At 42.9% G+C, this 14,390-nt stretch overlaps 1 protein-coding gene across 2 annotated transcripts in view; it reads left to right on the forward strand.

Annotated features, from left to right (window-relative positions):
- Window positions 1-1,982, forward strand: part of LOC311224375 (receptor expression-enhancing protein 6) — a 46,793-nt gene extending 44,811 nt beyond the window's left edge. For both annotated transcript variants that reach the window (XM_084309343.1, XM_084309344.1), the window contains exon 6: window positions 1,582-1,982. In XM_084309343.1, the coding sequence (XP_084165469.1) occupies window positions 1,582-1,619 (38 nt within the window). In that variant the 3' untranslated portion in view covers window positions 1,620-1,982. The remainder of the gene's footprint in view (window positions 1-1,581) is intronic.
- Window positions 1,983-14,390: the final 12,408 nt, after the last annotated feature.

The following is a 14,390-nucleotide window of genomic DNA, read 5'->3' on the forward strand; positions in this document are numbered from 1 at the left end:
CAAGAAAAATAAATGTAATTTTGGTTATTTATTTAATTTAATAAACATACATTTGAATAAAGCAAGCATATCGGTCAAGAGTATTGCCATGTGGAGAAAGAAATATTATAATTAGACATTTTCGTTTTCTAAGCAGATATATACTACATATATAAACTGGGCTATTGAGGTGATGAAATCACTGCGCTTTGGTGGTGGTGTGGCAAAAAAAAATTCGGAGTATATATCTACTTAGAAAACGAAAATGTCTAATTATAAAATTTAAAAGAATTCCCACGTGGTAAATACACAGGTCACAACATGTTTACAGGAACGTTTTGGAGTGTATTTCGTGACTGTTGGGAACTAGGCTACACTGGCACACCTACTTCCAGTGAATGACGCTAAGCTAGGTTAACGGTGCGGCTGTTCCCTAAGCCTAATGCATGCACAGAGAAGAAAAGGGTATGTATCAGCTTGTCTAACTCTAGGGTAGATGGCAAATAAGCAAATTTCCCCAAAAGTTGGCGTGTTCCTTTAACAATTGTGTGTATTGACCCATACTGTATTGTACCCATTCTGTAATCTGTTAATAAAGTTTTCAATCAACAAGATTTAGCTGCTTAACCTTATGTATAATGTATATTCATTGATTCACTCATATACCAAAATACGTTTGAATAGAACATTTTAGCTTTTCGCATCAAATCAAATATGTGTTTAAAATGCGATACATTTTTATTAATTAACTATAAAGTCTTGAATTAAATCGAGTTAGATGACCGAACATGAACAATTATTAGAGAGAGAGATTCAGGGATGTCTATTCAGCTGACACTGTTGACACGCCCACTATGCAAAGCGTGCGCTCTTTCACACATACACCACTCCGGTCACGTATCCACTCAACTCATAGAAAATACGCCTCAGGCTATTATTAAGTATCGATACTAATACAATGGAGTAGGGCTGTCCCCAACTAAGGATTTGTATAGTCTACTTTGATTGGACAAAATTTGCCGATAGTCGACTGGTAGTAGAATATAAAAAGAAATGTATTAAAAGAAAAATGTGATTTTATAATATCATTCCATTTGGGCTGTGGGGGTGCTTAATGTCTGAAGGAGTCGACTGAAGGCTTCTTGTCCTCTGCAAAAGCATGCAATTGGTCCACTGATGGATACATCTTGATATTTGTCTAGTCTAGTGTGTTCATTAGACAGGTGAAATCCTCGCCCATTTTCTTAGGCAGTTAGCCTCTCTGGTATGCGCGCCATTAGTGTTAGCCACGCTTCTAGGCCTCTTTGCTTTAAGAAAGAATGAAAAAAAATATATATATGTATTATAATATAAAAAAAAAAAATAGCATTCGACTATGGTTGGCAGTTGACTACGGCTCCTTTCGATCGATTAGTCGACTATTCGACTAATCAGGGTCAGCCCTACAATGGAGTATTGAACCGTTTTTAACAGCTGGGTACCTTTTCTACTATCGGTGTACCATGCAACACTACTCTACAGACATAGTAGCAAACCTTTGAAAGTTGGCCCCCCGTCTGTGAAAGTAACCGTATTTCTGCCCTCTGTTTTCTCTCCCGTCAGCTGCCAATCTGGTCCTCAACCAGGACAAGGAACAGTGAAGGGCACGTGAAGGCTAGCGTGTGTGTGTGTGTGTGTGTCTGTGTCTGTCTGCGTCTGTCTGTGTGTGTGTCTGTTATCCCATGATGGTGAATCGATTTCGGGGGCCGTGGGATGAACTGAACTGAACCCATGCAAAATAAAACCGTTGTTTGTTCACTCGTCCCGACACTGGTACCGTCGAGGCGAGAGGACCGCGGTCTCATCCAACACAGCCAGCATTTTCAAGTCCATTTTGTCCGACCTTCTGAAAACAAAGCTTCCTTAAACTCTTAAAAGTCTTTTTTTTGGTGGTTGTTTGTTTTGTACCATCTTCATTCTCGTCTATTTATTTGTGAAGGAATAAAACTGGAATCCTGGATAAACTTAAACAGAGTTTGACTGACTTTTTGTTTCAGCCCTACGGTTTCGCACTCATTTCTCTCTCCCTTAACTTCCCTTCACCCCCTCTCCCTTCACTTGGCAAAGTGGGATTTTTTTATTTGGTCTTAAAGTGACTGTGTGTTATATTTTAAACATGTATTTGTATTTGATCTAGTTCTGGATCGTGTACAGGGAAAAGTGACACCACCGGCGCTTCAATGCGGTACCCGTCTTTGCCGTTCTAGCCTCAAATGGTCTGGTGAGACACCACACTACTCTAACACTTACACTGGTGCTCAGTGTAAGCTGTGCTTAGTGTTCTCTCACCAGCTCCAGAACTTGATTAATTAATAGAAATGTTTAAACAAAAGACATATTGTCACTTCAATGAAACTATACATGCACCAGTAGTTAGTCTGTTTACACATATTGTCACTTTAATGAAACTATACATGCATCAGTACTAGTTAGTAGTGTTTTATACATATTGTCACTTTAATTAAACTGCATCAGTAGTTAGTTTGATTTGATTTTTTGATTTGATATTTTTTATTTTCGTGTCTTACATACAGATGTATGCCCAGCCCATATGGGCTTACAAGACACATAACAATAAGTATATAATAATATACTTTACCAATTACTTAACAAATTACATAGACCAAGATGGCCATAAAAAAAGAAAAATACAAGAAAATACAATAAAACGTAATATAACACAAGCTGTACTCAATGTAAATAAACAGAAAAACAAGGTGAATTCAAATACAATTATATAGGATACAGTGTGTTTTGTCTCAGGTGCCATGCCTTCTCCAAAAATCCTGCAAAACCGAAGATGTCCTCCACAAAAAAACAGTTAGTAGTGTTTTATACATATTGTCACTTTAATGAAACTATACATGCATCAGTAGTTAGCAGTGGAGGCTGCTGACCAAATTTTTAGGTGAAGCACAAATTATTATATTATATTATATATTAAATAATATTTTTAAAACATCCCCCACTGTGTGTCAGTGGTCAGTGGACACAGATGAAAACATATTAACATTAGGTGACAGCGGACCTGACCAGATGAAAACATATTAGGTGACAGCGCACCTGACCAGATGAAATCATATTAGGTGACAGCGCACCTGACCAGATGAAATCATATTAGGTGACAGCGCACCTGACCAGATCAAAACATATTAGGTGACAGCGCACCTGATCAGATCAAAACATTTTAGGTGACAGCGCACCTGACCAGATCAAAACATATTAGGTGAAGGTGACAAGGAAGCCACAGACTCATACCCCCCCGACACTCAACTAACCGCCTCGGACAGTCCTTCATACCAGTGGCCATCAGGCTCCACAACAGTGGGCAGCGACTGCTGCCAGACATCGACCTAGAACTAATAGGAACCCAAGTAGGACAATAACACTACCTTATGCATACTGCACCTTATGTGGATACTGTGATACTGTGAATAATGAATAATGTATATTTCAGTTAGTTAGATAGTAAATTATATTGACCTATTTGTTTACACTGCTTGTGTTGTTTTCACTACCTGTACCCCCCCCCCCCTCCCCCATGCTGCTATGATGCCTGAATTTCCCCAAGGGGATCAATAAAGGAATATCTTATCTTATCTTAAAAGGAAAGATGAAGGGCGGTTAGGTGGTCGAGCGGAGATTGCGTTCGTCACCAGCCCCGGAGCTGTGAGCTTGGTTCGCCTGTTCGAATCCAGCTCACAGCTCCGGGGTTGTCACCAGCTTGGCTGGCCGTCTGCACTGATACAATTGGCTGTATCAGAGGGTGGGAGAAGCTGGCGGGGTGGGTCCGGGTCGTTGTAAACAGCGACTCCTACAGTTCGGTCGGGGCGCCTGCTAAGCGCGGATTGGACGTGAGGGGGATAGTGTGGTCCTCCCACACGCTACGCCCTCTCAATGAGAGTCCGCGCTGCCAGGTGAAAAGAAGCGGTGATTGGCTGGACGTGTGTCGGAGGAAGCACGTGGTAGCCTCCACTCTCCCAAAATGATCTGACTGTGGGGGGTAAAGCGCAGCGACCAGGAAGGGACTGGGAATTGGCATACGACTAACATTGGGATGGGAGAAAATCGGAGGAAAATGGAGGGGGAAAAAGACCAATAAAAAAAAAAAAAAAAGGAAAGATGAAATTACCTACCTGGGTTCCATCCTATAGAGGCAAATCTTTCCTGTGACAAAATGGGATCCAATGTAATAAAACTAAGTCAACCAACGAACTAGATTCCTGTACCGGATCTCCTCTCTGGTAAACAAGAATACCTTGAAGACTCTAACAGGAGCACTCATTCAAGGGTACTACGACTATGCTTGCACCTCATGGTACCAAAGCACCTCAAAGGCACTAAAAACAAGATTACAAACATCACAAAACAAACAGGTCAGACTACTGCTTGACCTTACTCCTAAAACCCACCTCACCCCTGTCCACTTTGACAACCTAGGATGGCTTAGAGTAGACGACAGAGTACAGCAACTTGCAATGGGCCTGGTCTACAAGATACACTACACCACTAAGATACCCATGTGCATGTCGAAATACTTCCCAAAGGTCAGTGAATACCACGACCACAACACCAGAGGGAGTTCCACAAATCATGTTCAACCCAGATAAAATAATTTAAAAAGTAAAAAAAAAAAAAAACGTTTTTTTTTAATAAAAGAAAATAGTCATAACTTAGAAATTAGATTGCATAGGTCTATGAATCGATATCGCGATTCTGTTTCGATTAATTGCCCAGCCCTACAGTGTGTACAGTAAGTTAGCTTGGTGATTATCATTGTGATGTAGGCTAAGCTGCCTAGCTACTGTTAGCATACAAGCACTGTAGCCTACTTAGTTTTTCATCCACAACGTTTTTTCTGATCCAGATGCATAAATCCACTTCTTCATGTTGCTCAGTTGCTGGTTTATACTTCGGTTCTAATGTTGGCGCAAAGTTTAATTTAGCCTGACTTGTTATAGCTGTACAGCTTACTAACTACTAAACAACAACTTTCTCATAGTCTCAACTTTCACATAGTCAAAATGGGCCCAGCTGCATGTCTGGAGGATAGGTTTAGCTCGGGCCAATCTCAAGTTTCTCAAGTTTCTTTATTAGTTGTCATACAGAAGTACAGAATACTTTTATACAAAATGCTTCTTTATGTTACATTTTGTATAAAAGTATTCTGTACTTCTGTATGACAACTAATAAAGAAACTTGAGAAACTTGAGATTGGCCCGAGCTAAACCTATCCTCCGGACATGCAGCTGGACCCATTTTGACTTTGCAATGCAGAAATCTCTGATTGGATTTGCAAGGCTGCCAATCATATTCAACCTCCGTGTATTGGATGTCAAGGGCTGTCAATCAATCAATCCTCCATTCAATGGCAAGAGTTTAACTGCACAGACCGTGCTTAGATGAAGTTAATAGCCTATTTTGATTCGCTGTTATTTATTATTTATTTAACAATGGGTCACACCTGTGAAGTTTTCTTCACGAATAATTACTGCAGGCAATACTGCAGTGCAGGCCTGCTCAGAGCTGTCAATTTTGGCCATTTTTGAAGAAAAAAAAATTCACTGGCATTTTTTTTTACAGAGGAGAACATTTATAATAAAAAATAATAATAATAATAATTTAAAAAAATATATAGTTTTTTTTTTTTTTTTTTTTTAAATACATAGGTATATGTAAATTAATAATAATTATGAATTATGAGTGAATTTGTGTTTCACGTGTTGTCATAGAGAAACCTCCACTGGTAGTTAGTAGTGTTTTTACACATATTGTCACTGTTGTATACTCATCTGGTTATTTAGTATAACATATAATAATGAGGAGACACGAGACACGGGTAAATTCCAGTTGACAGCTCTTTAGTGGAAAACTCAACACAGGTGATTACAATCACGGCAGTACTTATTAGCAGGGGGCGTGACGTTATCTAATAAGGGGCAAACTTAGAATGTCAATACACAACATATCCCTCCCCCTTAACTTTGAAGGTTCCCCTAAAAAGTAAGTACTTAAACATTAACAAAAAAACACCAAGTGTCACTGTGGTTTGGTATCCTTCATTCTATAATTAACTTAACAAATCATATTTAAACTTAAACTTTCATTGGCTAGTAACCTTTGCCTGAACTAGGGAAAGAGGGTAGACTACCTCAATTCCCAGACTGAACCCTGGGGATTATTCTGCCCCAATTGTAAGGGTTAGTCTATCAGGAGGGCGTCTGACTCTACTGGGGTAACGACCTGTAGGCAAGTCAGTTTCATTGTCTCTTGGGGAGGACTGTAGGAGTCCGGGTCTGGGAGAAGTGATGGCTGGGATAGGCCTAGGTGTGCCTGGGACAGGGGCCACTCTTGCAGGTTGCGTCTGGGGCTCTTCTGGTGATGAATGCTGCTCCTGGTAGGTCTCCTGCTCTGGAACAAAGGATGGCGGCTGAGGTGAGTCATCATGGAAACCAGCCGTGTGGAGCAGTTGATCGATGTGTCTTCTCCAGATGAGATTATCCCTGGTTTCTACTGTATATGACACAGGACCCGTTTTTGCAACAACTGTTGCAGGCATCCATTTGACCCCTTTTGTATAGTTCCGGGCGAGAACCCGGTCTCCAGCTGTGAAGCTCCGAAACTTTGCTTTCGCTCGCCTCTCCACTTGAGCTCTCTGTTGCATATGCACAATCTCCCTCGTCTTTTGGGGTCTCAGGAGGTCAAGTCGAGTGCGGAGTTGTCTCTTGAGCATAGCCGAGGCAGGCGAGACCTTTGTCGTAGCATGAGGTGTGTTTCGGTATGACAGCAGGAAAGCACTGAGGCGCCTGTTGATGGACTGTGTACCTTGAGAGGACTTAAGAGCTTGCTTCATGGTCTGTACGAACCTTTCAGCGAGCCCATTGGTAGCAGGGTGATAGGGTGCAGACTTGATGTGCTGAATACCATTCTCCTCCATGAATGTCTTGAACTCTTCAGACACTAGTTGTGGGCCATTATCACTAACCAGCTGTTGTGGTAGACCAAAGCGGCTGAAGATAGACCTTAGCTCTTCGATGGTCCTCATAGAGGAGGTGCCCGTCATGACGACAACCTCAGGCCATTTGCTATGAGCGTCGACTACGATTAAGAACATGTGGTTCTCCAATGGTCCAGCAAAGTCTATGTGGACTCTTTGCCATGGTTCTTCAGGCCAGTCCCACGGATGTAATGGAGCCAGCTGTGGGAGGTTTCTCACTCTCTGGCAGGCAGAACATGACTTTGCTTTCTCCTCTATAGCTGCATCCAGGCCTGGCCACCAGAAATAGCTGCGTGCAATTTCCTTCATACGCACGACCCCACAGTGTCCAGAGTGGAGCTCGTCAAGCACTTTCCCTCTCAGTGGTGGGGGAATAATGACACGATAGCCCCACAATAGGCATCCAGACTGGACCGACAACTCGTTTCGTCTCACCAGGTAAGGCTTCAAGCTTGGTGTCATCTCCCCTCCCCGTCCACGAGTGACGATGTCCATAACCTCAGACATGACCGGGTCCGTGTGTGTGTGTTTCTTCACATGAGTTGAGGTCACTGGAGCAGCGGTCACTTCCTTGAAGTAGAAGATCTCCGCTTGTGGTGTCCGATTATGTGTGACAGGCAACGGGAGCCTCGAGAGCCCGTCAGCATTCCCGTGCTGATCCGACTTCCTATACCTAATGTCATACCGGTGGGCAGACAGCAACAAAGCCCATCGCTGCATACGACTGGCCGCAAGCGATGGAATGCCTGTATGAGGACCGAAGATAGAGGTGAGAGGTCGATGGTCTGTCAGTAGCGTGAATTTCCTGCCGTAGAGATATTGATGAAATTTCTTTATTCCAAACACTATAGACAGTGCTTCACGCTCAATCTGCGCATAATTGCTTTCCGCTTTGCTCAGCGTCCGTGATGCAAAGGCGATAGGTCTCTCTTCCCCTGATGGCATGATGTGCGATACTACTGCACCCACACCATAAGGTGAGGCGTCACACGCCAGCTGAAGTGACAAGGCGGGGTCAAAGTGGGTGAGGGCTTCAGACTGAGAGAGGGCTGTCTTTGCTCCTTTGAAAGCTGCCTCACATTTGTCTGTCCAATTCCATGTTTGGGCTTTGTGTAGCAGCTCATGGAGCGGTTTCAGCCTATTGGCAAGGTCAGGCACAAACTTCGCATAGTATGTCAGCAGGCCAAGGAATGATCTCAACTGACTCACATTCGTCGGAGATGGAGCCTCCACAATAGCCTTCACCTTTGACGGTGCTTTGTGGAGTCCAGTGCTGTCAATCACGTGCCCCAGGTACTCGACAGAAGGTTGGAAAAACTCGCATTTGTCTTCCCGGACTCTAAGACCATATTCCTCCAGTCTTTGCAGTGTGGCCCCCAGGTTCCTTAAGTGCGACTGCTCATCCGGTCCTGTGATAAGCAGGTCATCCAGGTAACACTGGACCCCTCGTAGCCCACTTAGGATCTGGTCCATTGCTCTTTGGAAAAGTGCTGGAGCAGAAGTAATCCCAAAAGGAAGCCTCTGGTACCTGAATAGCCCCTTGTGTGTCACTATGGTCAACAGTTCCTGTGACTCTGGATCTACATGCATCTGGAGATATGCCTGACACAAGTCTATCTTACTAAACTTCTGTCCCCCAGCTAAACCAGAAAAGAGTTCATCAATGAGGGGTAGTGGATACTGTTCTGCAATCAAGACAGGGTTCACAGTGACTTTAAAATCACCACAGAGTCTTAGACCCCCATCCTTCTTCATGACTGGAACAATCGGCGTGGCCCATTCACTGGTGCTCACTGGCGCCAATACCCCACTCTCCACCAATCTGTCTAGTTCTGCATCTACCCTGGGTTTGATGGCATACGGAACAGGTCTAGCCTTTAAACACCTCGGTGTGCTTCCTGGTTTGACTGTCAGCTTAACAGTAATGTCCTTCATGCTACCAAGGTCTCCACCAAAAACTTTGGAGTGCTTCTTCAAAATCTCCTGTAGGGGGCCTGTGTCTCCATCCTTAACCATGAACACTTCTTGCCAGTTCAGTCTGAGTTTCTCAAGCCATCGCCGTCCTAGCAGAGCTGGACGGTTTCCACGAATGATGTACAGTGGAAGAGTCTTCTTCCGCTTGTTGTGTTCCACTGTCACATTCACAACTCCTAACACTGGAACAGCCTCTCCAGTGTAGGTCCTTAACTTCAATTTGCTCACTCGAAGAGTCAGGTGCTGCAGCTTCTCTCTGAAAACAGCCTCCGATACCATGGACACACGTGTGCCGGTGTCCACTTGCATCCGCACTGCTTTATTGTCCAACAGTGGTGTGACCCAGTATCCATCATCACTGTCCAGCACAGATAACACATGTACAGTATCATCATCATCATCATCAGACTCACAGTCACTCTGCTCGTCCTGTTCGTGCTCCATCTTATTCACACGTTTCTTCTTGTTTCTGTAGAAACCACCTTTCTTCATCTCAGTGTGCTGTTTGTATGTCTGGGTCTTCCTATTACCACAAGCACGTTCGATATGGCCTTTTATACCACAGTTTCTGCAGTCTACGTCTTTACACCAACACTCTGATGGCTGATGCCCCATTCTCCCACAGCGGTAGCATGGCTTGCCAGCTGTTGTCTTCTTGTCCTCAAAAGACAACTTGTGCACTTGGGCTGATAGACTTAGCTGCTGTGCTTCTCGGGCAGCCATTTCCATTGACGTACTTATCTCTATGGCCTTTTCCAGTCTCAGGTTAGCTTCACTCAGTAGTCGTTTCTGAATAGACTCACTGCGTAGACCACACACCAGTCTGTCACGTATGGTGTCATTGAGTGAAATACCAAATTCACAATATTCAGACAGGCGTTTAAGTACAGCTACAAACTGTGAAACAGATTCACCCTCTTCTTGGTTCCTTTTATGGAACCTGAAACGCTCTGCAATGACCAGTGGCTTAGGAGAGTAGTGATCTTTTAATATTCCCACTATGTCTTCATAGGACTTGTCCCCTGGCTTCTCTGGCTGCACCAGACTGCGCAGTAGGTTATACGTTTTTGCTCCCATAACACTTAAGAATGTAGGTACTATGATATCCTCTTCAATCTTATTAGCAAGTGCAAAATACTCAAACCTTTCGGTGTAAGAACTCCATTGTTCCGTCTCCTCGAATGGTCCAATATGTCCAAACAGTGCAGCCATCTTCCTGCAATTAGTCCTGTCCTTGTTTCGTTTGAGTTACTGTCTTTGGATCTGGCACCATCTGCCCCTCCTCATTTACTCAGTCTCCTTCCCATCGCGGAGATTTCACCTTTTCTCCGTCTCCATACGCCGCCCGCAACAGTGTCAACACAGCAGTATGCACCGTTGCCAAGTTACCGCAGCCCCGACGTCGCGCTGCACACTCGCGAAAACAAACAAACACGTCAGATGCGGACTATTGCCGACAATAACAAACACAACGTGAGATCCGTATTATCCTCGTCGCCAGTTTTGTTGTATACTCATCTGGTTATTTAGTATAACATATAATAATGAGGAGACACGAGACACGGGTAAATTCCAGTTGACAGCTCTTTAGTGGAAAACTCAACACAGGTGATTACAATCACGGCAGTACTTATTAGCAGGGGGCGTGACGTTATCTAATAAGGGGCAAACTTAGAATGTCAATACACAACAGTCACTTTAATGAAACTATACATGCACCAGTAGTTAGTCTGTTTACACTATTGTCACTTTAATTAAACTATACATGCACCAGTTGTTCGTAGTGTTTTTACACATATTGTCACTTTAATTAAACTGCATCAGTAGTTAGTAGTGTTTTATACATATTGTCACTTTAATGAAACTATACATGCATCAGTAGTTAGTAGTGTTTTTACACATATTGTCACTTTAATGAAACTATACATGCACCAGTAGTTAGTCTGTTTACACTATTGTCACTTTAATTAAACTATACATGCACCAGTTGTTAGTAGTGTTTTTACACACATATTGTCACTTTAATTAAACTATACATTCACCAGTAGTTCATAGTGTTTTTACACATATTGTCACTTTAATGAAACTATACATGCATTAGTAGTTAGTAGTCAGTGTACATGTGATGTTGGCCCCCTTTTTAGGTCCAGGTTTACTTTGAGGTTGCAGTAATTAAAATGGTTGTTTTGGATAATGTTCATGAAATGAACAATTAAAGGTGCTATAGATAAAATGTCCAGTAATCATTAGATTGATTAGAGTAATCATTAAAAAAAAAAAAAAACACATCCACAGAGCTTTTAGAACTGAAAGATATTGGTTTTCCCCCCAAAAAAACAATTGATTGGAATGCACCTGATTGGATAAATGACGTGCTGAAGCTCTAGTCAATTGTGACATCGAGTGGCTGAATGTTATCTGCAGTGTTTCTCAACTGGTGGGTCGCGACCCAAAAGTGGGTCGCGGGGCCATTTTGAGTGTGTCGCGGATGTGTGTAAAAATAAAAATAAAAAGGTAAAAAAATAATAATTTCTTTTTTTCAAAAAAACATTTTGCACTAACTATCTTTGTGAAAGTGGCTTCTTAGCTCTGGTCCAACTGAAGACAAAGCAGAGAAACAGATTGGACATTGAGTATGACCTCAGAGTTGCTTTTGTCATCACCCCAGACTTTGAGACTCTTGTCCAGGGGCGTCGTTTTGGTATGGCAAAGTATGGCACTCGCCATACCTTGCCAAATTAATATTTAAAAAAAAATTCAAAAGATTTATTAAAAAAAAAGAAAATGTGAATGTTGATTTATAATTCAAATGTCAACATTATGAACGAAGCTTCGAACTATTCGGTACAGCCCTAGCATGTTTTGATATAGTCAATTATCTCACTTTTACTTGATGACTTTTAATAGGTGCAAAGGTTTTTACTATAGGTCAAATATGCTGCCAGGGGAAAAAAGGAAAATGGACATGCAAACGTTTTTTAGTCAAAGGGCAGCAGAGACAAGTGATACAGGGACACAGGTACGGTCTTACAATGGCTTAGTGATTATAACAGTGCAGTTCAGCATTCAGTAACCCATACTTTTTGTGAACGTGTTTTTGATACTACATTCTGTTGAACACACCTCAAAACCATACCTAAAGGAAAATTGGCTCAATTGCAATAAAAATAACATAGACAGTTATGATATTACATTCTGCTCAGCATAATTTGTATGCAAAATATTGTGGTTCTCTGCTTTAGTCTGTTGGCACATTTCTATACTAAATGCTTTTGTAGTCCTGTGTCATACCTAAATGTCATATAAGTGAATTGTATAGAAATAACTCACCAAAAGTGACTATTGCACAACTGATTTGACAAAATAAAATACACCAAGGGGTTCCCCCCTTCAACCCCCCACCCTCCCTCCTTGCCATACCTTGGCTTTTACTGAAATGACGCCACTGCTCTTGTCAGGAGCAAACAACATCCCCAGTTATCCCATTAGTTCCCTGTGATGTTAAGCTAAGAAGTCTGCTAAGAAGCATATTTATTATTATTATTTTATTTCATTGGGTTTTTAGCCCTAGTTGTACTTTTGTTGCACTTTTTTGTGTTTATTTCATGTTTTTAAGTGCATGAAAGATTGTGTATTACTGCAAAAATCTTTTTTCTTTTTAAAATAAATCATAGTGGTTAAAAAAATTGGGTTGTGACTTAATGACTAAGGAAAATATTGGGTCCTGAGGCTAGACCAGTTGAGAACCGCACTGATCTATAGCACATTACGTTTTGATTTAGTTGTGTGTGTGGAGGTATTTCTGGTGTTTCACATATTCACCAGCACTCTACTGTATATTTCCTGTAAATGGTGCATTTATATATCTCTTTTATCCAAAGCGCTTTAAAATTTGTTCCTCACATTTTATCCACTCACTCACACATTCACACACCGACGGCGGAGGCGACCATGCAAGGTGCCGACCTGCTCATCGGGAACAGTTAGGGCCCAGGGTTAAGTGTCTTGCTCAAGGACACTTCAACATGCTGCCCGGGAGGAGCGGGAATCAAACCGGGAACCTCCGCTGATGTCCGTTATGATTTCTCAAGACGCTCGCCGTCTTGACACGTAACACCTTTACCTTTGACCCGCCTCCTTGAAAGAAGTATGGACTCGTATATTCAGACGGCCTAACCGGCCGTGTCTTAATCTGTGTTTGGTCCGGCGTTCACGCTCCAGGGAACAGGAATAGGAACCCTGTCGTATCCATGTCGTGGATGCAATGCCCGGGAAAACGGTGGGACAGGGTCTGGGGCAATGGTCACAGAGGGAGGGTGAGGGCACCCATCTGGAAAGGGACTTGTGAAGATGAGTCGCTTGTTTTGTCCCCTCGGCTGCTGACGGCCAATGGAAGTCGAGGGTTATTGATTTAACAGAAATGGGACACAGAAACCAATTATTGCATTGTATTATGTGAGTGTGTGTGTGCTAAGGCTGTGTATTGAGTGCAGGACCTGGTGTGTGTGCGTTTGCATGAGTGTGCCTGTGTGTATGTCCATTCTAAGGCCTCGTATTGAGTGCGGGGCATGTGTGTGCAAGCAAGCGCCTAGGCCCTATTTGTATTGAATGCAGGCCTGTAATGGTTGTGGACAGCAGCAGAACAGCTGGAGACAGGCCCCAGGGGAGGGGGGGAGGGAGGGAGGGAGATGTGTTTAGACATATCCTAGGGGTTATCCCGCCCTATCACACCACACAGACACATACAGTCATTTCTGCTATTTCAGTATTGCAAGGTGCTCCTCTCTAAGTCCAGGTCAATCGATTTAACTCAGTCTTATGGCCACATCCAGGCTGAGTTCATAATAATAATGTCTGGCCCGAGTAGTAGTGACCAACCCCGCATAATTCAGTGTCAGCGGTGTCCAATCCTCTGTTAATTATTTCTACGTGAACAATCGATAGGCCCTCTGCCTCTAATCACGCTGTCTGATCAATGCGCCATAAGCAATTCTGCAGTTCCCCCGGTTCACATGCAGAGGAAGACAAACGCCAACCTGGACGGCTGGTGAGTCATACCAAGTCCATCGTCATGCGCACACACGCGCGCACGCACACACACACACAAACGCAAGCAAGTAAGTCACGTTTCTCCGATGAGATCGGGTTCATTCGCTGAGTGACACCGGTAATGTTGAGCTCAATTACATTAACAACATTTAACGATTTATAGTGGATAGTCACTACTCCATTACGCCATCAGCACGTAAACGTTGCAGATATTTTGCTGGGCAAACAAGTGATGAGGCGGTGAGCGATCATCAACCTCGGTGGCCAACAAGGTGCGTTTAGGGTATTGCGCCGTATACTCTGTTGCCTATACTACTCAGTTTACCTGCCTACTGCCTTCACTGTCTACAAC

This window comes from Notolepis coatsorum (genome assembly GCF_963971535.1).
Source record: "Notolepis coatsorum genome assembly, chromosome: 2".
NCBI classification, from domain to species: Eukaryota; Metazoa; Chordata; class Actinopteri; order Aulopiformes; family Paralepididae; genus Notolepis; species Notolepis coatsorum.